This window comes from Brachypodium distachyon, chromosome 5, assembly GCF_000005505.3.
Source record: "Brachypodium distachyon strain Bd21 chromosome 5, Brachypodium_distachyon_v3.0, whole genome shotgun sequence".
NCBI classification, from domain to species: domain Eukaryota; kingdom Viridiplantae; phylum Streptophyta; class Magnoliopsida; order Poales; family Poaceae; genus Brachypodium; species Brachypodium distachyon.
In genome coordinates, this window is record NC_016135.3 from 21,306,480 (window position 1) to 21,327,632 (window position 21,153).

The 21,153-nt window shown below is 44.8% G+C and overlaps 4 protein-coding genes across 5 annotated transcripts; 2 read left to right on the plus strand and 2 right to left on the minus strand.

Annotated features, from left to right (window-relative positions):
• Nucleotides 1-821: 821 nt before the first annotated feature.
• On the plus strand, nt 822-7,998 carry LOC100842302 (acyl-CoA thioesterase 2). Of its 2 annotated transcripts, XM_003580257.4 has the most exons (17): nt 824-1,021; nt 1,097-1,189; nt 1,699-1,766; nt 2,477-2,558; nt 2,706-2,752; nt 2,883-3,008; nt 3,614-3,691; nt 5,167-5,254; nt 5,457-5,569; nt 6,185-6,247; nt 6,318-6,373; nt 6,651-6,743; nt 6,939-6,995; nt 7,075-7,176; nt 7,283-7,331; nt 7,431-7,499; nt 7,588-7,998. In XM_003580257.4, the coding sequence occupies exons 1-17, from the start codon at nt 1,006-1,008 to the stop codon at nt 7,663-7,665; spliced, it is 1,278 nt and encodes a 425-aa protein (XP_003580305.1). In that variant the 5' UTR covers nt 824-1,005; the 3' UTR covers nt 7,666-7,998. The 2 variants fall into 2 exon arrangements, with proteins under 2 accessions (XP_010240231.1, XP_003580305.1); XM_010241929.3 differs by having other exon boundaries at nt 822-1,189.
• A 205-nt stretch (nt 7,999-8,203) lies between these two features.
• Nucleotides 8,204-10,498, minus strand: LOC100842920. Its single transcript, XM_003580259.4, has 2 exons — nt 10,171-10,498; nt 8,204-8,706 (listed from the first exon to the last, which is right to left on the minus strand). Exons 1-2 carry the CDS (start codon nt 10,418-10,420, stop codon nt 8,495-8,497), a joined length of 462 nt encoding a protein of 153 aa, XP_003580307.1. The 5' UTR covers nt 10,421-10,498; the 3' UTR covers nt 8,204-8,494.
• A 1,658-nt stretch (nt 10,499-12,156) lies between these two features.
• LOC100828058 lies at nt 12,157-13,136 on the minus strand. Its single transcript, XM_003581468.4, has one exon. It carries the CDS (start codon nt 12,869-12,871, stop codon nt 12,563-12,565), a length of 309 nt encoding a protein of 102 aa, XP_003581516.1. The 5' UTR covers nt 12,872-13,136; the 3' UTR covers nt 12,157-12,562.
• Nucleotides 13,137-18,284: 5,148 nt separating this feature from the next.
• LOC100828360 (subtilisin-like protease SBT1.8) lies at nt 18,285-20,945 on the plus strand. Its single transcript, XM_003581469.4, has one exon. It carries the CDS (start codon nt 18,415-18,417, stop codon nt 20,809-20,811), a length of 2,397 nt encoding a protein of 798 aa, XP_003581517.1. The 5' UTR covers nt 18,285-18,414; the 3' UTR covers nt 20,812-20,945.
• The last annotated feature ends 208 nt before the right edge of the window (nt 20,946-21,153 follow it).

Genomic DNA, 21,153 nt, shown 5'->3' on the forward strand with positions numbered 1-21,153 from the left:
TAATTCGTGCTGAAGCGAGAGATCAGTAATAAGAGCGATCGGTACAAAAGAAACAGTGATGATTTTGCACCAACACTAAAAAAATAGTTTTAATAGTACGTTGCCTGAAATGTGATATTTTATATTTACTCCTAACGAATTCACCTGTGGACTTTTAGGGCCTCCGTGGATTGCAGGCTTTTTTAAGAAAAAATAGAGGATTCCAATTCTAAGGAATAATTCTTATAGATGTCATTTGGATTGTAAGATTTGCACCAAAGGAATCTCATAGGACAAGAATTTTTTCTCTAAATTTTGGAAGAATTCAGGCATGAGGTCTAACCTCTTTGAAACTTTCCTTTGAAAGTCTTTTCTCTATCTCTCTCCTTTCTTACTCCATCTAATCTCAAAATTTCTATACTTTTCCTAGGAACATCCAAACACTTTTTTCAAACAATTTCTATGTTTTGAATCCTTATTCAAGATGCCATGGCATTTCAATCCCATGTTATTTTCTATTCCTTTGTTTTTTAATCTTTCGATCCAAAGAGTCCCTTAGCAACATGTGAAGGATATATAAACGTGACGATAATCAGGGAGAGATGCCGCGTGCTTCAGCGGCATCAGGATATATCCGGGAAGCGCACATGCTACACGCCTTTAACTACCACCATTTTATCCGGGAAGCTTGAGTCCGCAATTCACTGACTAATGGGCCCTCCCATCACCCAGCCCCACTGCCACTGTGAAAAGCTAGTTGCACTCTACCAACCCCAGACCTGACATGCGAACCCGCGGTCTTGCCGTTGCCGATCCACATCTGCCACGTGCAGAAACCCGAAAACAATAATGAACTGAAATTTTATTTCTCTCGTCTCGTCCTCCAACTCCTCCCCACAAGTTTCCGACCTGCCAAATCTCTTTCGCGTTTAAATTCGAGATATTTCTTGTCCGCCTTCTGAAGCGCCCCTGCCTCGCCTCGCTGTCCCGGAGCTCCCCGCCGCGCGCCGACGACAGCCAGCACCGATGGATCAGGAAGAAGGTAAAGCAGCGCAGAGCCTACCGAATTTGGGAGCGACTCTGGCTAATTTGGGGGACGGTTGCCATTGGTGTGCAGTGACGGAATTCCTAGGGCAGGTGCCCCTCCTGCAGCGCCTCCCCGGCTCGTCCATCCGCAGGATCGCCGAAGCCGTCCAGGTCAAGCACTACGGTAAGTAGTGCGGCCTCCGTCGCTATGTCTCAGCACCCCTAGATCGATCGATCGATTGGGTTTTCTAGTAACAGCGACAGCAGCCTAAGTCTCTCTGCTTAGTTAAAAGTACTCTGTACTGTTAGCCTACTGAAAGATGCTCCCTGTATTAGTGATTCCCTAAATTTGTAGTGCTGTACTCTCAAATTTGCATACATGATTTCGCGTGCAAGCTCAGAGCTCACCGATGGGTGTTCTACTAGTTTAATTGTAGTATCTGTTATAGTCAGCATACGTATTAAACATTAATCATCTAGAGCAAATGTATTGTAAATTGGGAACTAGATTACAAAAGATTGTTGAGTTGCTATCAGTGCCCAGATAATATAGTGTACATTTACTTGATGATACTTAGCCCTTGCATCTTCAGTGTATGTGCTTACCAAGAAAGGTGCTGAGCTTGTATTCCTTTAGTGTGGCGTAGAATCAAGTTGATTTATGCATTTAGCTTTCATGATGGTATTTTGCAGAACCTGGTGAATACGTTGCTCGTGAAGGTGAACCTGTAGATGGCCTTTGCATCATATTGGATGGACAGGTATAGTGTATGCTAGTTCTTATTTCATTTATTGATCGAAATACTTTTCTTCGACAGTGTTCATTGTAAGACTAACATTCATCTTCAGCATTGACGTTTTATTGTTTCTGTACACTTTGAGTGGTTGGGACTATTGCCGAAAAAGGCAATACTATGCCAGTACACAACTCGAATGGCTGGAGTGCATCATTTCTGGGCATTACAGATAGAGGAGCACTGATAAAGCAGAATCTGTTAGGAAAATTGTTTTCCTTCTAAGCTACTGAAAAATTTACAAACAAAATGATGTTATAAATTTCTATAGCATTGATTATTTTCATTGGTGTTCTGGGTGAAAGACTCAATCTGGGGATTTCAGACCTTCCGAGCAAAAACCTGGTCGTTTTATTCTTTAGCCTTCCCCTGCTAAAACTGTTAGATATATATTCGGACTACTCTACTGTCATGTTTTTTAGTTACATTATCCTATTGTCGCAATTTTGTTTAGATACACATGTATCTAGACACGTTTTAGTGCGTAGATACATGCGTATCTAGACAAAGTTGCCACACTTAATGTGGGATGGAGGGAGTATATTTGTTGTCGCAAACAAAGTATGCTAGGTCAAGTATTCTAGCAATGGACCAAAAGGGGACAGGGGGCAGAGGCAAGTTGAATTCTTAGTGCTAAAATTTTCTGTTACTTGAAAGATATTCTTGTTATTTGGCAGGCCGAAGTTTCTACTCCTGCAAGCACAGAAGAAGCAAACCGCCCAGATTATGTGTTAAATAAATATGACTATTTTGGTTATGGTAAGATCTCTCTATACATGATTTTTAGTTTTGTTACAGGTTATATCTATTTTCATCAAGTACATCCATACTTTGCATGAGAAGATAAACAATCCACGTTTCATGTATTATTCTCTGTAGCTCCTAACATTTTACATTGTTTTGCAGGGACCAATAGTTCCGTTCATCAAGTAAATGTTATTGCAGTGTCGAAGGTACCATTTTCCATATTTCTATTTCAGACTTGACATTTTATTAGCTATGAATCCCTTTTGCAATGATATTAGCTGAGGCTTTTCCAAATACAGTAATTGGCTTTAGCTTATTGTTAGTCATGTCTTGCAGCTGAACTGCTTTGTATTGCCAAATCAATATGGGCATCTGCTGCAAACAAAGACAATTTGGAATGCAGAGGAAACACCTGAAAACCATACTTTGATGGAACAAATTTTGCATTTGGAGCCATTAGAGGTAATTCTGATGTATGCTGTTGTCTATGACGTTTCTATTTGTTAAGGAGGTATAAATCGTGTTGCAGTTTTCTCACTGAACTGGAGGAATAATGATCAGACATACTAATTCCTCAAATATTGTACTCCCTCTGTCCCATATTAAGTGACTTTCTATTACATGTATCTAGACACTTTTTAAGCATAGATACATCCATATTTGGGCAAATTTGAGTCACTTAATATGGGACGGAGGGAGTAACATATATGTTATGCCTGCTAGTTGTAGTTTGCTCACCGGACTGAAGGCTAAAAGTTGATGTGATATGGTCATTGGTCGTGGGATTTTATTTTCTTTTACCTAAAAGAAAGAAGTATAAGTCCCGGCAGTTTCAGATTTGCATTTCCTGATTTAAAAATTAAAGAGACAAACATGCTACCATAATAATTTACATTTAAGTCCCTGATTTAGTGATCTTGCTCACCACAATTCCTGTCTCTGTTTTGTAGCTTGATATCTTTCGTGGATTTACTTTGCCAGAAGCTCCAACTTTTAGGATAATAATTTACATTTAAGTCCCTTATTTAGTGATCTTGCTCACCACAATTCCTGTCTCTGTTTTGTAGCTTGATATCTTTCGTGGATTTACTTTGCCAGAAGCTCCAACTTTTAGGCAAGTTTTTGGAGGACAATTGATTGGGCAGGCATGCTTCAAACACTCTCTCTCTTACTTTCTGTCATCTATATCTGCCAACCCCATGTGTTTGGCCGCTTGATTTTTACGCTCTGAAGGGGCACCCAACTTCCTGTACTTAAGTAGAAACATTGAACCACTGAGTCAATGCTACAAAGGAATCAAGCATGCTTCTGAATTCCTTCAACTTTGGAAATCACATACGGTTCACAAGAATATTTCTGCAACGACAAATTCAGTAACACACAAACATCTTATCCTTGGAAAAGTGTAGTCAACTTTCTTCAATGCATGCTATATTGTATTTGTTGTTGGTGATGTTTATGATTTTGATATAATCTTTCATGATGTATTCAACTGGGAGACGCTGTATTGCTAATTATCCTTTTTGACGAAATTAAGTAATAAAGAAGTCCACATAAAGGTTCGTTTTAATGCCTGTATGAATTCATAGCAAGATTCATATACCGCTTACTGGCAGATTTCATTTGAATTCTTGTACTCCCTCCCTATGTTACATGGTACGGGGATACGAATACGGGGATACGGGAAAACGGCTCTTTTTAAAAATACACTAACGGGGATACGGCTATTATATAGGTATAAATACATAGAAAATGGAAAAGCAGGGCTCTGCCACAGAAAACAGATATAGGTCACGGCGAGAGGAGTCGATGCGTACGTGGTATTCTTTTAGTCCAGTCAATTTCCATCGAGCACGTCTTCTAATGGGCCACCGATCAAGTCTAACAGGCCTTTATGTATCCCTGAGTATCTCCCGTGCGTACCCCAGCTAGCCTTTTCCTATTTTCTAAAATTAAAAAACGGGCTAACTGAGGACATGCGTATCCTAGCCGTTCTGTGCGTATCCCCGTTCTGAGTACGTTTTCTGCACTGATACGGCAGGTCTTTGCCGTATCCATGCAACATAGCTCCCTCCGGCCAGAATTACTTGTCGAAATATTACATGTATCTAGACACTTTGTAAACATAGATACATCCATATTTGGGCAAATTTGAGACAAGTAATATGGACCGGAGGGAGTACTATATTTTTATATGAACTCACAGTATAATCAATTTGAAACCATATTTGTCCTTGTTGCTGTTCACTATAGATTTATTTTCAATACAATACTAAGAACCCTGGTAAGTTTTGGCATACTTTTTAAAATGATGTTCACTGAAGGTACAAAATGGAAAAAAGTCAGTTTTGTGATGGTATATTGATGAACGTGAATTCCGTAAGACAAGTATCTTGTAAAGGTGTTGTTGGCCAAACATACTTCTTCAACATTATGTCGATCTTATTCATATTCATTCATCCGTGCTTGATAAAAAAATTATAATGCTTAGTTAGCGGTCATCAGAACTCATTCCACTACACTTCCAAAGGACAGGGAAAACACTTGGAACAAAGGGTAGAATAAAATGTACAAACACATCATTGCCTATGGTTTTCACTATCTTTAAACCCTCATGCAGGCACTAGCAGCAGCATCCAAGACGGTCGATTGCCTGAAACTTGTGCACAGTTTGCATGCAATTTTTCTTATTGCAGGAGACAATAATAGTAAGTATATCTAAACTTTTGTGCTCATTTTTCCATAACCAGGTTGTCATGCAGAAGTGTATAATATTACTTCTAGCTATTAGTATGCTCATAATAATATCCTGCTACATAATGATCTTTTTATTGTGATCGTTAGTGCATTATTACTTTTATCCAAAGAAAATTATGTCCTTTTCTATCTTTTCTTTGTCCTCTGCTGTAGTGCCAATAATATATCAAGTTCACCGGGAGCGTGATGGAACCAGCTTTGCCACCAGAAAAGTGGAGGCAAAGCAGAAAGGCCTTGTTATATTCACTTTAACTGCTTCTTTCCAGGTGATTATCTTTAGTCTTATGAAAAATGGCAGAAGCGTTTGTTATGCAAAATAAAAATATTTATTCAAGACTGCCTGTGATATAACCTGGGAAAATTTGTAGCTTGTTCCTGCTGAGAATATGTTAGCTAGTAGGCCATATTTGTAGCTTCAAAAAGGTTGTATCAAATTGCCGTCCCTTCATTCATTTTAATGTTTAACTCCCTAAGCCACACCATATCTCCAACCTACTGTGCACAAAAATGAAAAATGACGAAGAGTGTGCCAGACTTAACAGAGATTCTGTGCACTATCTCAATTTTAGGTTCATATAATCCTAAGAGCTTCCCATGCTGACGAAATCAAACATGAACAATCATGCTATACAAAGTTAAGTTCTTAAAGTGTTAAACCAAGAGTTGTTTTACTCGCATTAGCAACAGATCAGTATCATTCTTTGTCTCAGACATCAATCATCTAAAAATATCATGGCCCAGGGATAAATTTGTCCTATGGTATGATTAAACTATAGTGACACTACTAGGTTGAGATATATGGGAGGGTCAACCTCCTGAAATCAGTCTACCACTGAAGAAAAAATGGGGTCTTAACTTATGTTCATTTGATCCTGTTGCAGAAGGAAGAATTAGGGTTTGAGCATCAGGCTGCAATCATGCCTGACGTTCCTCCTCCAGAACAGGTAAGGAGTTTCATCACTTTCCTTTAATGCCCATGGGAAAAATGTATTGAGATTAAGTAATCAAATGCAGCTTCTAAATATGGAGGAGATACGAGAAAGAAGAATCACTGATCCACGGTTTCCAATGTAAGTTTTTGTGACTTTTAAGCATTTCATTTGATAATTGGCTAAATCAACGTTGTCCTTAGATGATGTTAGCCTTCAGAAGCAGTATCTTCTGCTAAGTTAGAAAAGCATGACGATTGTTATGTGTACTATTTTCAAATGGTAATGAAACAAGCAAACATCACATTTAGAAATTTCGATATTACATCTCTTAAACTTCAGTTATCATATGAGTTTAAAAGTCTGTTCAGCTCTTTATCACATGCTTTCATAGCCCTCACAGTTAACTCATTTGCAGGCAATATAGAAACTCGGCTGCCAAGAAGAAGTTTGTCCCTTGGCCCATTGAAATGAGGTTCTGTGAAGATTCTACATCTCAACATGAACCAAGGTAAGTTCACCATTAAATTTGTTTGTGGCCTTCAGATTCACTAACTAACCCATAACTACACTGCAAAACCTCGCAGATATTTTTCAATAGAAATTCTAAGCTTCAATATAGATCCTCGATAGCCATAATGTTGATATAGATCCTATTGCATGCTATTAGCTGGTCTGATTCAGTATTGAATCTGATTCTTTTCAGCTTGTACTATTGGTTTAGAGCTAGAGGAAAACTTTCAGAGGATCCAGCTCTGCATAGGTTTGCCATTTCATCACCATACACTGTCCGTGTTCTAGATTGTTGGGTATGTCCATTAAGTTGCTCTATGGTTTTACAGATGTGTTGTAGCATATGCTTCGGATCTACTATATTCGGGCGTCAGCCTCAATCCTCACCGGGAGAGGGGTTTGAAGACATTCACTCTCAGTCTTGACCACTCGTATGTTTGAACACTCTAAACTCGATATCGAAATTTTTAATTTACCACATCCAGCATACCGGTAAATCGCTATTCTCTCTTTATGTTGCCTGTTAATGTTTCACAGAATGTGGTTCCACAAGCCAGTGAAAGCCGATGACTGGTTGTTATATGTGGTAAGCTATCACTTTGTGTCTCTTAATTGTTGCTGACAGAAAATAAACTTTCTGCAAGAAGCTCTTATTGCAACATCATCTTTCCTGAAACAAACACAGATAGACAGTCCATCTGCACACGGTGGCAGGGGATTTGTTACTGGACGTATGTTCAACCGGCAAGGAGAGGTATGCCTATTTGTTGTTTCAAAGCTTTGAATGCTGCTAACTAGTTTTGTAATCCAAATAGTTAAGATCATCTTCCTTAAATTGTCAGCTCATTGTGTCGCTGACCCAAGAGGCGCTGATTAGGCGTGCGAAGACGCCTGGACAAACCCCAAGACCGAAGCTTTGAGAGGTGCAGAAGAGATGTATTATCTGTCCTTTCTCTTCGTCTGGTTTTGCTATTATATACTCCATGTAACACATACGTTGAGCCAAAATGCATCTACATATATATCTAGAAAATTTGGCAACAAGTGACAAAGCGTCTTCTGTAACTTATTAGAAATATGCATGAGTTGGACAATAAGGGAGAAGTTGCATATGCTCTTCAAGTCAGAATATCACGCTGCAGATTGCTAGAAGACAGGCTTGGTGTTTGCATCTGTACACATGCCTGTATGATTCCATATTTGTTTGAATTGTACTTATACGGAAAAAGAAAATGTTGGAATTTGGTCAGCTATGCATGTTACCAAATATTGGAGTTTGGTCCCAGTTACAAGCAAACCTGTAATCGAGGAAAAAAACTGAAGAGACAACGGACGGTATCTGCCAATCTTAATTAAATAATAATCAGTATTTAACTGCTTTTGACTCAACCTTGTCCCGGATGTGTGATCGCAACTACTATGTGAAGTACGTGCAATGCAAGTAGGTTTCCGTGGTACTTTCGTAATCTTTCATAGAAATGGTTAGAAGCAACAGGTTAGAATGTAAGAATACAGTCTATAGAAGTGGTCACGAAAACAGCTACACCCAGTGCTTTCTGATTAAATACATGTAGACAACAAGTCATCACACCCAAAGTGTAACTACGGATGCCTTGTGTCAGCAATTGGTCTGTTGCTAAATACTACTGAATCAGTATATTTAAACACCAACATGTTACAGATAGTACACTTGCTGAGTGAGCACACAGCCTTCTGCGTAATGCATCAAACAACAACACATAGTCATGGCTACCGTTTTCTTTGGAAAACAGGATGTATATTCACATTCAGTTGCTCCAGCTTCTCCATCCGAGCAGCACATCCATTCAAATTCTTCAGTAACTTGTGCATAACAGCAACATTAGGATCGAGCTTGGATTTGATGATCTTCAGTTTTTCAAGCATCTGTTGTTCAGCTCCAGCATGCCATCCAGCAATAGACTGTGGTTCACTTGGAACTTCTGCAATATCCAACTATTGTCAGCTTATGTTGAACTACCATATTGCGTATATTCGTTCTCATTGCATTATTTTAGGTTTTCCGCTTATTCATTCCATGCCAAATGATGTTTATCACCCATGATTGCAAAGTAGCAGGTTGAGCTTGTACTCAAGTGCTTGATTGAATGACAGTGTGAAGGACTAACTTGTGATGAAGTAACACAAATATTTAATTAAGTTCGCATAGGGGAAAACAGGAAAAAAGAAAGGAAGAATGATCCACTGTTTTAGGTTTAAGGTATAAAAGAGCAGATAATGCTGGCTTGCAGATAAGTACTTAAGCAAGAAGCAATTCTCAGATATTATCGACAAAATTACAAACTCAGTTGAAACTACAGCCGATCAGACTACTCTGCCAGGGTGCACCTTATCACATGATCATGCACCATGTTCTCTTACATATATTCATATAATATGCCAGACTTCACATAATTCCATTTCACTTGCAGTAAACACTGCACATCATATAAGGCCAGATGATAAAATTGTCAAGCATTTGTTTCATAACTGAACTACGTCGGTATTACTATAACTCGTCAATAGGGGAATAAGCACATTGATTTAGGCTGTGTTTGGCACTATGGAGCACCGACCCACGCATATGGACATGGGGATACGGCATTTTCCAAAAAAAAAAAAGCCAAAACATGGATCCGGCGAATATCCCATACCATGTCCCACTATATCCCCAATTTATTTTCTTTTTTTAATCAGAAAAGATGGGATGCTCCAGGATACGCATATCCCGGTATCACGGCATGTCAGCACGTGGATACGGCTAACCCAGCCTTACCAGTGCTTCCAAGGTTTGGAATTGCGGTAGATTATAATAATCCCGTTTCCTAACCAGCTTTTGCTTATTTTATCTAGCCAATATTTTCTACTCCCTCCGTTCCATAATTCTTGTCTCAAATTTGCCCAAATATGGATGTATCTATTCCTAAAAAGCGTCTAGATACATGTAATATTTCGACAAGAATTATGGAACGGAAAGTATTTTTCTGCCCAATTTTTTAACCATGGATTTTAAAATAACTTGAGCACAACACAGTTCAGCAACAACGAGCCTTAGCAAATACTGTCTGCTACAAACTGGCAACCAGAGTCCCAATTATAACTTACCTAGACTATAAACCACGGATTCCTCAGATTATTTGGTCAACCGAAAAAGCTCTCATTTTTTATACTTTCCACAATTTCTCCATCCATTTGCTACTTTGCAACACTACTTTAAAAAAATAATCCTCCCTCCGTATCTCTCGATGGGTCAACTTAGATCCAAATATGGTTTAAACCCTTGTCTCCCTAATCCCGAACCCTGACTACCAGAAAATCACGAACGGGGGACATTGCTGTAAGCCCACACAAGTGGACGAACTAACCAGAAACCCTAGTACTAGAGCAAGGGCCGGAAGTGCGCATACCCAGGAAGGGCGGGGGACGGAGGGCGACGAGGCGGGAGACTGCGTCTTCGGCGAAGCGGGCGGCGGCGTCACGGCGGTGGTCGAGTATGCGGCGGCCCAGATCGGCAACCTCCCTCTCCAACTCTTCTATCTCCTCCTCGATGGCCTCCTCCTCGCCTTCAGAGGTGGAGGTGGCGGCAGCGGACGAGGCAGGGGCCTTGCGCTTTAGCCGGTTGGGCGTGGCTCCAGCTGCTAGCGAGCCCCCAGCCATGGAGAGTTTGGAGCGCGGGGTGCAGAGTCGAGCAGAAGCGGAGGAAAGGGGAGGGGGGGAGGGCTAGAGGAGTAGAGGGGCGATTCAATTTTGCGAGACGGGAGCTGGGGACCCGCATTGTTTTTTTCTTTTTTTGAGCTTTTTTCAGGGGGATTTTCTTTTTTTGAGCTGGGGACCCGCATTGTTGGTTCGCTCCTATAGCTCGCCACCTGGGCATGCCTATTAAAAGAGCTCGCCGGCCTGGCCGGTCCGCGACCCGGATTGGCCCGTACTTGGGCCTTGGACTCGACCCCATGGCTAGCACGGCATGGCCCGTCTAGCTTTTTTCCTTAGATTTTTACATTGCATCCTATCTCTCTTTAGGCCACAGCCCATCCCCCCTTGTCTCCTTTTGTTTTTCTTCCTTTTCTCCTTGCTAGGCCTAGGCTGTACTGGACGGGACGCAGGCCCGTTTATCGACAGGTCTGATGGGCTATATTCGTTTCTTCGATCCAGCCATCTCAATCCCACGAACCCAATTTGCGTCGGCTAAACGGGCTGCCCGCCCAGCCAGTCTGGTGTGTCGTGCCAGGGCCTGGCATCCGGCATAGCGGGCCAGCACGACACAACCCGTTTATCGATGGGCTATATTCGTTCCTCTTCCCCACCCCACCCCACTCCTTCCCCTCTTTGAAATGTCGACTTCAGGTCTTCAGGGCATTGAACGTCTGGCGGCGGATGATACTTGGCCAATCGAAGTGAAACTCGGCGTGATGGGTATGTTTGGTTTGTGACAAGAACTGAACTCCAGAGTGGTGCCACCGTGTAAGCACTTGGCCAGCTTGTGTGCGCAACCCTGCCGCGGCAGGACCGGAACCAGGAACCAGCCATGCAAACGGACGCCTCTCCATGTGAGCCAAATTCGAAGAGTATAGCTCACACGGTTTTGCGATATGTCCTTTTTTACTTCTTCTTTTTTACAAAAGACACGTCTACCCTGATTCACCTCGAGAGGCACCTTGCAAGTGTATGACCGATTGATTGACCTTTTCATTATGATTCGTGCTTTTATATTTTTCATTTAATAAATATTAAAATATTTTATCGAGACTATACATGTTTATCTCATTCCGTATTCGCGAGCAACTATCTGCGTCTGTATTTTTATCCAGCAATACCAGTGCTAAACATAACTTTAGCATACGATACGAGTGATATATGGAGAGCATGTCTGTCTACGTCTGTCTGCTGATTATTGCCCGCTTGCATCCATCGGATGGAGAAGGAATAATGTCATCGATGTTCCTGATTTCTGACATTTTCTCCCAAGTTGCGCGTTGATACGCTATCCGATCGAGTTGGAATAATGTCCGCCATCATGGATTTTTCGCAAGAATATTCCCTCCTAAAGCTAACCTACAATTTGTAGCGAACACTCCTCAATAAATTGGCATATCAGTCGTGTCCCTTTCCCTTTTCCAACGGAGGAAGGCACCCAGATGGCTAACTATCAAACAGTTCGATTAGGACAGGAGAGAAAAGTCGATGGTAGTCTTGGCAAAAGTACTACCAACCAAGTAAATCAGTCCAGCAACTTATTTGGACGTGTACTGGACACAAAGAATGGAACAAGGTTATTGTTGGGAAACAGAAGCTGGGAAGTACTATCAGAACATGTGCGGCTTCATTTGGAGCGGAGAAATTCGAGAGAGGAATTTGTCCTCAGTTTTTGGTTATAACAAATTGACACGCTGTCGTAAGTTCTAACAAGCAAGCATTTTCTCATCCTGTTATTTTCTGCTTGGTCCGATGATAGCAATATATTCTCTCCGTTCCTAAATACTTGTTTGCACTAAAACAGCGATAAGTATTTAGGAACAGAACACTGTACCTGATCGACAGATAAAAAAGGAACCGCAGACCAATCGAAAACTACTTACATCATCCCTAAGACATGCATGTATGTATGTACATTTAGCTGGAAAGAAAAAAAGCCCTGTGGAGTAATGGCAGTTTTACCACTGAAAGAGACGAACGAAGCCACTTCTACTGGCTGGCAAAAGGAATTCTCCACACACCACGCGCATGGATCACGGATGCCATGCCATGCCAAAAAGGCGCCAAGAAGCCCTCACGCGCGTCGATCGTCAGGCATGTCCTCGATCACGCCCGCGTGCCGTTGCGGGCGGGCGCAAACCTGGCGGTGAAGTCCGGCTCGTGGTGCTCGAGGCCGAGGCTGCTGTCGTCGAAGTTCTGCGCGTAGCTGAGCGGGTCGTAGTTGAGCCCGCCGCCGGCGCCGAGGACGATGGAGCCGTGCCGCGCCCTCCGCCGCGCCAGGCTGAGCTGCCGGAGCCTCTGCCACAGCGCCGCGACCCCGAAGCGGCCCCAGCACGACGCCATCTGCCCCCCGCCCGCCCGCTGCTCCCCCGCGTCCTCCTCCGTCGCCGGCAGCCTCCCCGGCGAGGCCCACATGGCAGGCCTTGCAGGTAGAGAGAGTGAGAGGAGAGAACCGAGACTACAGAATGGAGTTCCGGGACGGGGAGTGAAGGTGGGTATTGATGGTTGGTTGCTCACTTGGTCTGGCCTTTGTCTGGGTTAGCTGATCGAGGCGGACGGGGACGCGCGGCCAGGGGATGGGAGGAGTGGGGTCGTGCGATGCGATAAGGACGGCCGCGATTGGAGGGGAGGTGGCGTGACAGGTGCGTGGTGTGAGGTTTGGTTTGTTCGCTTCGGGTTGCCGAGGCACATTCCGTCGTCGTGTGTGCCAGCGATGATCGCGAATTCTCTATGTTGGCGTGGAGCTCGCCTGTGCTCCTCCGGTTGGGCCGTGAGGCCACATCATCTTGATTTTCGTTTTCGGACTGCAAGCAACGTGTTTCTTTTTTCACGGAGTAAAATGCATCGGAGGTCCTAATTCTTTCGCAAATGTTCTAAGTTAGTCTCAATTTTTTAAATCTACACATTTTAGTCCTAACACTTTCATAAGTGGTTCATCACAGGTCTCTAACTCGCTCTGTCGCGTGCCGCCTGCCTACGTGGCTGTTCGGCCCACCGGTCAGGTGCCACGCGGACTGCGATTTTGTACACAACCCTCTCACTTCTCCTCTTCTCTCCCCCGTGAGCCCCACCTCTTCTTCTTCGTTCCTCTTCACTGTTCCTCTTCTCGGCGACGCAGAGGCGACCCGACGACGACGTGTGCGACGGCGAAAAATCCGCCATTGCCGGGCGGCGGACGACGCAGGCCACTCCGCCGAGATGGCCCCAGTCCGCCGGGAGCCAGGAGCCAGCCAGCCGATGTACGGTACGTAAAACCCTAGCCTGGCGAAAACCCTAGCCGCCGCCATTGCTGTTTTCGCGATGTATTAGTATGAATTAATTGTAGTGAATGATAGGTAGAAGTAGTTTTGTATGAATTTGAGCACAAATTTTGTCATTTATCTGCTTAGAACCAAGTGATTCGTTGTTCTCTGTAAGCATCTGTCATGGGGGATTCTTTTGTGGCTTCAGTGCGAACAAGTCTTATGTAGATGGCAGTGTTGCATGGTTTGATGGATGTGAGGTTGAAACTTGGTCACCACTTTGGATTTAGGACTTTCTAGAACAGTTGGGCTACATTCATGACAAGTGTAAGGTGTACTGGCTTCTTCCTGGGAAGAACATGGGTGATGGATTACGCACTGTTGACAGTGATGCAGACACTTTAGCAATGGCTTCGGTTGTTCCAAAGTTTGTGGTTTTCTCACTGTATGTTGACCATAAAGATGAGCTTTATAGCGACATCTGTTTGGATGATGTTTGCATTGTTGGCTCACCACCACTACCTCCTGTCTTGAGCCCAAGGAAACCAGGCATGAACAATGCACAAACTAGCCAAGCAGCTAAAGGGAAAGAGAGATTGCCTGACCACAATGTTATGCACAGGAGCAGAAGAAATGCTGAACCAGCAGATGGAGATGTAGATGCTGATGGAAGTAGTTCAGATGACGGTGGTTCAGAGTGGGTAGACTCTGACAATGAGATAGGGAAGGATGATGATGATCTATTTGATGACTGGGTTGATGATGTGCATGATAAGAGTGCTGACAAAAAGAAAAAGGCTAAAGAAGAGTGTGACAGTGACTATGATTCTGAGGAAATGGACTTGCCAGAAGATGATGAATCAGAAAATGAAGAAGTTATAGCAGTGGATGCAGCAGGAAACAGACAGAAAAAGAAGAAGAAAGTTAAGCTGACAAAATTCAAGACTGAACATATCAAAGGTGTCCATTTCCACTTAGGCATGGTGTTTCCAACTGTTGGGCATCTAAGGCAGGCAATACAAGAGTACATCATTCAGAACAGAATCCCTATCAAGTATGCAAAGAATGACAAGCAAAGGATTAGGGCACATTGTGATGAAGATTGTGACTGGTTCTTGTTTGCTGCCCCTGACAGTAGGACTCAAAGCTGGGTTGTGAAGAACTTTGTTGGCCAGCACACATGCTCAAGGGAGTGGGAATTGAAGCAATTCACCACAAAGTACTTAGCTGCCAGGTATATTGAGTCCTTTAGGGCAGATGATAAGATGTCTCTTAAGAATTTTGCAAGAATAGTTCAGCTAGACTACAACATGACACCATCCAGAAGCAAACTGCAAAGAGCTAGAAGGTTAGCAATGAAGAAGATCCATGGAGATGAGTTGAAGCAATATAACATGTTGTGGGACTATTCAGCTGAGGTAAGAAGATCAAATCTTGGATCAACCATGTTCCTTAGTCTATTAGATGGCAAGTTCAGTACAGTGTACATGTCATTAGATGCTTGCAAGAGAGGGTTCTTGGCTGGCTACAGTGCATGCAACGCTACAGTGCATGCAACCAACCTGGACATAACAAGAGGAGGTGTCCAGAATTAGGAAGAGGTACTGTTGCTACTGGTGATGCTGAGCAAGCCCAAGATGCTGATGCTGAGCAAGCACAAGATGATGCAGATGCTCCAGCTCCTCAGCCTGCAAATGCTCCAGCTGGTTCAAAGAAGAGGAAACTACCTGTGAAAAGAAATATAATTCCTGCAGATGCTCCAGCTCCTCAGCCTGCAAAGGCTCCAGCTCCCAGGAAGAAAAAGCAGAATGTCAAGAAAAACCTCAGTTCTACCTGCCAGGTAAAATGATCTCCATTTTCATGGATATCAGTATTAATTCTCTTGCATAAACATGACAAATCATTACTATCTAACATTTCTTGCAAGGCATCAACAAGCCCAAGTGTTGCTTTGTCTGGAACAACTGACTTCCATGGACTTCTTCCCCAGAACTTTTCAGTGCTACAAATATTGTCACAGGTATGCATTCTAATAAACTCTTTCAGTAAACTCTATCAATAACTAGACATTAACTCTATCAATAAATTTACAGAATGCTTCAACTCAGCAGTCCCAAGCACCAGGCCCTCTTCCAGAGAGTACATTCATTGCAAACTGCAGGGAAGCACTTCCTGTGCCAAGATCCACCACTGCTACCAGGACACTTGGTCTAGCAAGACAGAAGAGAAGGAAACCAAAGCCAAAATAAAACAACTGACCTTAGAAGAATCTCAAGAAGGGGAGTACATTTTGGACAGGAAGCTGCACATTTTGGACAGACAGACTGATATTGCATATTTTGGACAGACAGTTCTTAGTTATGGTCCTGTAGTTCTACTAAGTGAACTGTAATGCAAAGTAAACTGTATTGCATTGCTACTTATGTTCCTGTAGTTCTACCAAGTGAACCTGTGTTTTGGTTGTTATGCCCGTTACTCTTTACTTTGCTATGTGAACCGATGGATGCTGAAGAATGACTATGGATGTTCATGAAAGTACTTTGCATTGTGAATTTTCTGCTGTGTTGTCTGTCAAATTTTCCTGTGTTGTCTGAAATGCTGTCAAATTTTACTGTAATTTTCATTCAAATACAAATAGAACTCTGTCAAAATTTTGAGTCAACATCAAATAACATATTGCAATGTCTGAGACCATTCAGCTGACAGAAAGGAGCCAAATTTCATTCATTACAAACCAAAGTTCATACGTTTGAAATAGATGTAGACTCTTTGAAATAACTCTTATTTCTGAGCCAACACATACAACAACAGTGCAACAAAGACTACAAAAGCACATAAAGTCATCCTACAAATCACAACCAAAGCATCCATCTCCTCCACCAACAAATTGATCTCAGAATTCTCCATTTTCAACTGCTGCTGCTTCTGCATCTTCAGCTCAACCTTCTGCTCCTCATGTAGCTCCTCCTTCTGCTCCTCTTCTTCAATCTCTCCACCCCAATAAGTGCTTGCAATCATCACACCAATGCTCGACAAATAATCAAGATAGGAATCTTCACCATCTTCCCAATAGAAAAACTTGCAACCCCCATTTCCAATTTGCCCAAATCAAAAGTTCAACATGCTGAGCTGAGCCCCCTCCTCAAATCAGCAGGCGGCACAAAGCAAACAAATACAAGCGAAATTTGTGCAGATTATCAAAGATTGACTACTCTTACCCTGTGGTTAGGACACTTGTAGAACACCCTGCTCGGATTTTGCTCCGATTTTGAGACTAGGCGGATGACGCGTCGGACGCGGCAGCAGGGGCAAGTCACCAGCGGCAAAACGCATGTAGAGAGCTCTGTAGATGGCGCCAGCGCTGCTCCCTTCCTCCCTCTCTTCATCGCCGACGAATTCGAGCCGAACTCCACCCATCGCCTGTTAGGGTTCACGCGAGGGAGAGAGGAGAAGAGGGGAATAATGGGATGGGCTCGCGGGGGAGAAGAAAGAAAGAGTGAGGGGGTTATGTGCAAAATCGCAGTCCGCGTGGCACCTGACCGGTGGGCCCGAACAGCTGCGACATGGGATGAACCACTTATGAAAGTATTAGGACTAAAATGTGCAAATTTAAAGAATTGGAACTAACTTGGGACATTTGCGAAAGAATTAGGACCTCCGGTGCATTTTACTCTTTTGCATTTCCGTATAAGTATGCGTTCGTGATCGCCGGAAAAATCGAATCACGACACGGTATGTTCGTACCAAAATTCTGCTTTTTTTTAGAACAAAATTCTGCTTAAATAATCGAGTTTTTTTTCATGGGCTGGGCTTAGGTGGGCCGTTCGCCACAGTTTCTTAGAGAGTGAACAGTGCTTTCTCATCTACTCTTCTCCCGCTTTTCTCAAAAAAAAAAAAATCTACTCTTCTCCCGCAATCCTCCTCGCTGCTGTCAAAAAGATCTCTTTGTGCTACTGCTGGCCACTCCTCTAATTCTCCTCATGATCCATTGTTGGAATTGTTGTCCTTGACGCGTCTGCTGTATATATGGAGATTGTCGCAAACTTATTCATCATGTATACATGGCGTGCTAGTAATAGGCAATGAATGCATGCGTGTATTTAATTTGTAGCTTTTTAACCGATTTTTCTGTAACTGGAATGTTGAAGACATGTCCATGCAGAGACTAATTTGATGCTTAAGAGTTTAGACCAGTACTATTAGGCCACTCGTGTATGATTTTGACAGAATTTCTGTAGGCAACACTGATACGAAAGTACCGGAGAGCTGCCGTTGATCTGTACCTTGCGTAGCTCAAGACTATAGGACCGTACACCACACTGAATCACTCATCTTTAGAATTGGCCACGATAAGCTACCCTAACAAGTGAAATTAGTCATACAGATACAGTCATGCTGGTGGACTGATCAGAAATGGCATACTTGCTTGCTTACTTCCAGCTCCATGCAAGTCTTCGAAACGAGAGGACCAGGCATATGGTTTCCTTCGTTTCTTCTACAAGAAAGCCTCAAAAGGAACCAAAGGCCTATTAAACTTCTGGCCAGAGCTGAGCCTCCCAAAATGTAACATGCCTTTGCTATCTTAATTAAGCAAAGCCACCGTCTGACCGCAGAAATGTACGCGCCATTTTTAGATTGCAATTAATTACAAACTCCCCATATGTAACGTTATCTCGCGTGAATCCCTCCTCTGGTAATATTACTTCTCACGCCCAAATGGACAATCCAAACCATGGAGGATGCTCGCCGACGCGCCTCGTCCTCACCGTCCTCCTCCTTTGCGTAGCGGCCACACCGGCGGCGAGCCATGGCGGTCCCGACACCGGCGTGCACAGCAACTTCCTCGTCATCGTGCGCAGGCCGTACGAGTATGACACGAACGTGTACAAGAACGTGTCGAGCTGGCACGCGTCGCTGCTGGCCTCCGTGTGCGACATGGCCAAGGAGGCGCTGGACAAGGACCCGGCCTCCGTGACCAGGCTCATCTACTCCTACCGCAACGTCGTGAATGGCTTCTCCGCCCGCTTGACGCCGGAGGAGCTGCAGGAGATGTCCCAGAAGGACTGGTTCCTCAAGGCCTACCCTGAGAGGACGTACCACCTCATGACCACGCACACGCCCAAGATGCTGGGGCTCATGGGCGGCGGCTCCGCCAAGGGCAGCAAGGCGGAGGGCGTGTGGAACACCAGCAACATGGGCGAGGGCATCATCATTGGGATCCTCGACGACGGCATCTATGCCGGACACCCGTCGTTCGACGGGGCGGGGATGAAGCCGCCGCCGGAGAAGTGGAATGGCCGGTGCGACTTCAACAACACCGTGTGCAACAACAAGCTCATCGGCGCGCGGTCCTTCTTCGAGTCGGCCAAATGGAAGTGGAAGGGCCTCGAAGACCCAGTGCTCCCGATCAACGAGGGCCAGCACGGGACGCACACGTCCAGCACGGCGGCCGGCGCGTTCGTGCCGAGCGCGAACATCACAGGCAACGCTGTGGGCACGTCGTCCGGCATGGCACCCCGCGCGCACATCGCCTTCTACCAGGTGTGCTTCGAGCTGAAAGGCTGCGACCGTGATGACATACTGGCAGCGGTGGACGAGGCCATCGAGGACGGCGTGGACATCCTCTCCATGTCGCTCGGTGGGAACCCAGGTGCTGACTTCTCGGAGGACCCTGTTTCGCTGGGAGGATTCACCGCCGTCCTGAACAACGTGTTCGTCAGCACGGCGGCTGGCAACGTCGGCCCGAACCCGGCAACACTCGCCAATGGGGCACCGTGGCTCCTCACCGTGGGGGCAAGCACCACCGACAGGCGGTTCGTAGGCACTGTGAAGCTTGGCAGTGGAGTTGAACTTGACGGCGAGTCAATGAGCGAACCCAAGGATTATGGGAGCGAGATGCGGCCTTTGGTGCGCGACGTGAACAACGGCAAGTGCACCAACGAGAACGTGTTGAGGGCACAGAACATCACCGGGAAGATCATCATTTGCGAACCTGGCGGTGGCGCGAGCACCAAGAAGGCCAAGATGGTCCGCCGTGCCGGCGCGTTTGGTATGATCGCCGTCGTCTCTCAGGTGTTCGGCGCGGTGGTTGTCCCGAGGCCGCACGTCCTTCCTACGGTGCAAGTCCCCTACGTGGAGGGGCAAAAGATCAAGGCTTATGCCCACAGCACAGATAGCCCGACGGCAAACCTCATCTTCAAGGGAACAACATACGACAACCCACGATCGCCGATGATGGCACCCTTCTCGTCACGGGGGCCCAACACAAAAAGCAGGGGAATTCTAAAGCCTGACATCATCGGCCCCGGAGTAAACATACTTGCAGGTGTCCCCGGCGTGGTGGACTTGGTGTTGCCGCCAAACACAGCCATGCCCAAGTTCGACATCAAGTCCGGCACGTCCATGGCCTGTCCGCACCTTGGCGGGATCGCTGCGCTGATGAAGAACGCACACCCGACATGGTCACCGGCATCCATCAAGTCGGCGCTCATGACGACCACTGAAACCACTGACAACACCGGGAAACCTATCGCTGACGTAGATGGCTCACAGGCGACCTACTATGCAACGGGTGCCGGACACGTAAACCCGGAGAAAGCCATGGACCCAGGCCTCGTGTACAACATGACGGCACAGGACTACATCCCTTACTTGTGTGGGCTCAACTACACGGACCAGCAGGTGAACTCGATCATCCACCCGGAGCCGGTGGTGGAGTGCGCCAAGCTACCAAAACTCGACCAAAAGGACCTCAACTACCCGTCAATCACTGTCATCATCAACAATGCGCAGAGCGTTGTAAATGTCACTCGTGCGGTGACGAACGTCGGTGAGGCCGTGTCAACGTATGTTGTGGAGGTTGACGTGCCAAAATCGGTGACGGTGGAGGTGATGCCGACTAAGCTGATGTTCAAGGAGGTTGAGGAGGTCTTGAACTACACAGTCACCGTCAAGGCGGACACCGTGCCGGAAAGCACAATTGAAGGGCAGCTCAAGTGGGTCTTTGACAAGCACATCGTGCGCAGCCCAATCCTAATCTTGCCAGGCACCGGGGAGGAGGAGGTGGAGGAGGAGGAGGAGGCCGCGGCAAATGCTGCGGCGCCATCAACTTAACTTTAACTAGCTCTGGATTAGGTGTCCAATATATATTATTAGCATCTGATGTGAGAGGGTCTTCTTTTATTTTGTTTGTTCATGTTGATACGTGTAACCTGTGGGGTGGTCCGACTTTTATACCTAAGGGGAGGGATGTGGTTTCAACCCCCCCCCCCCCCCTCCCCCCTATTGGCATGTGATCCATTGTTTCTTGTAGTAGATGTACACTTAAGGGAATAAAGGATCACTTTGCCTCAGTTGGAAGCAAAATTTTCTCTTCCTTGAGAACATGTATAGTAATTTTAGCAATCCGTGCCGTTCAGGAATGAAAGTAAAAATCATGTTATACAACAGGTATAC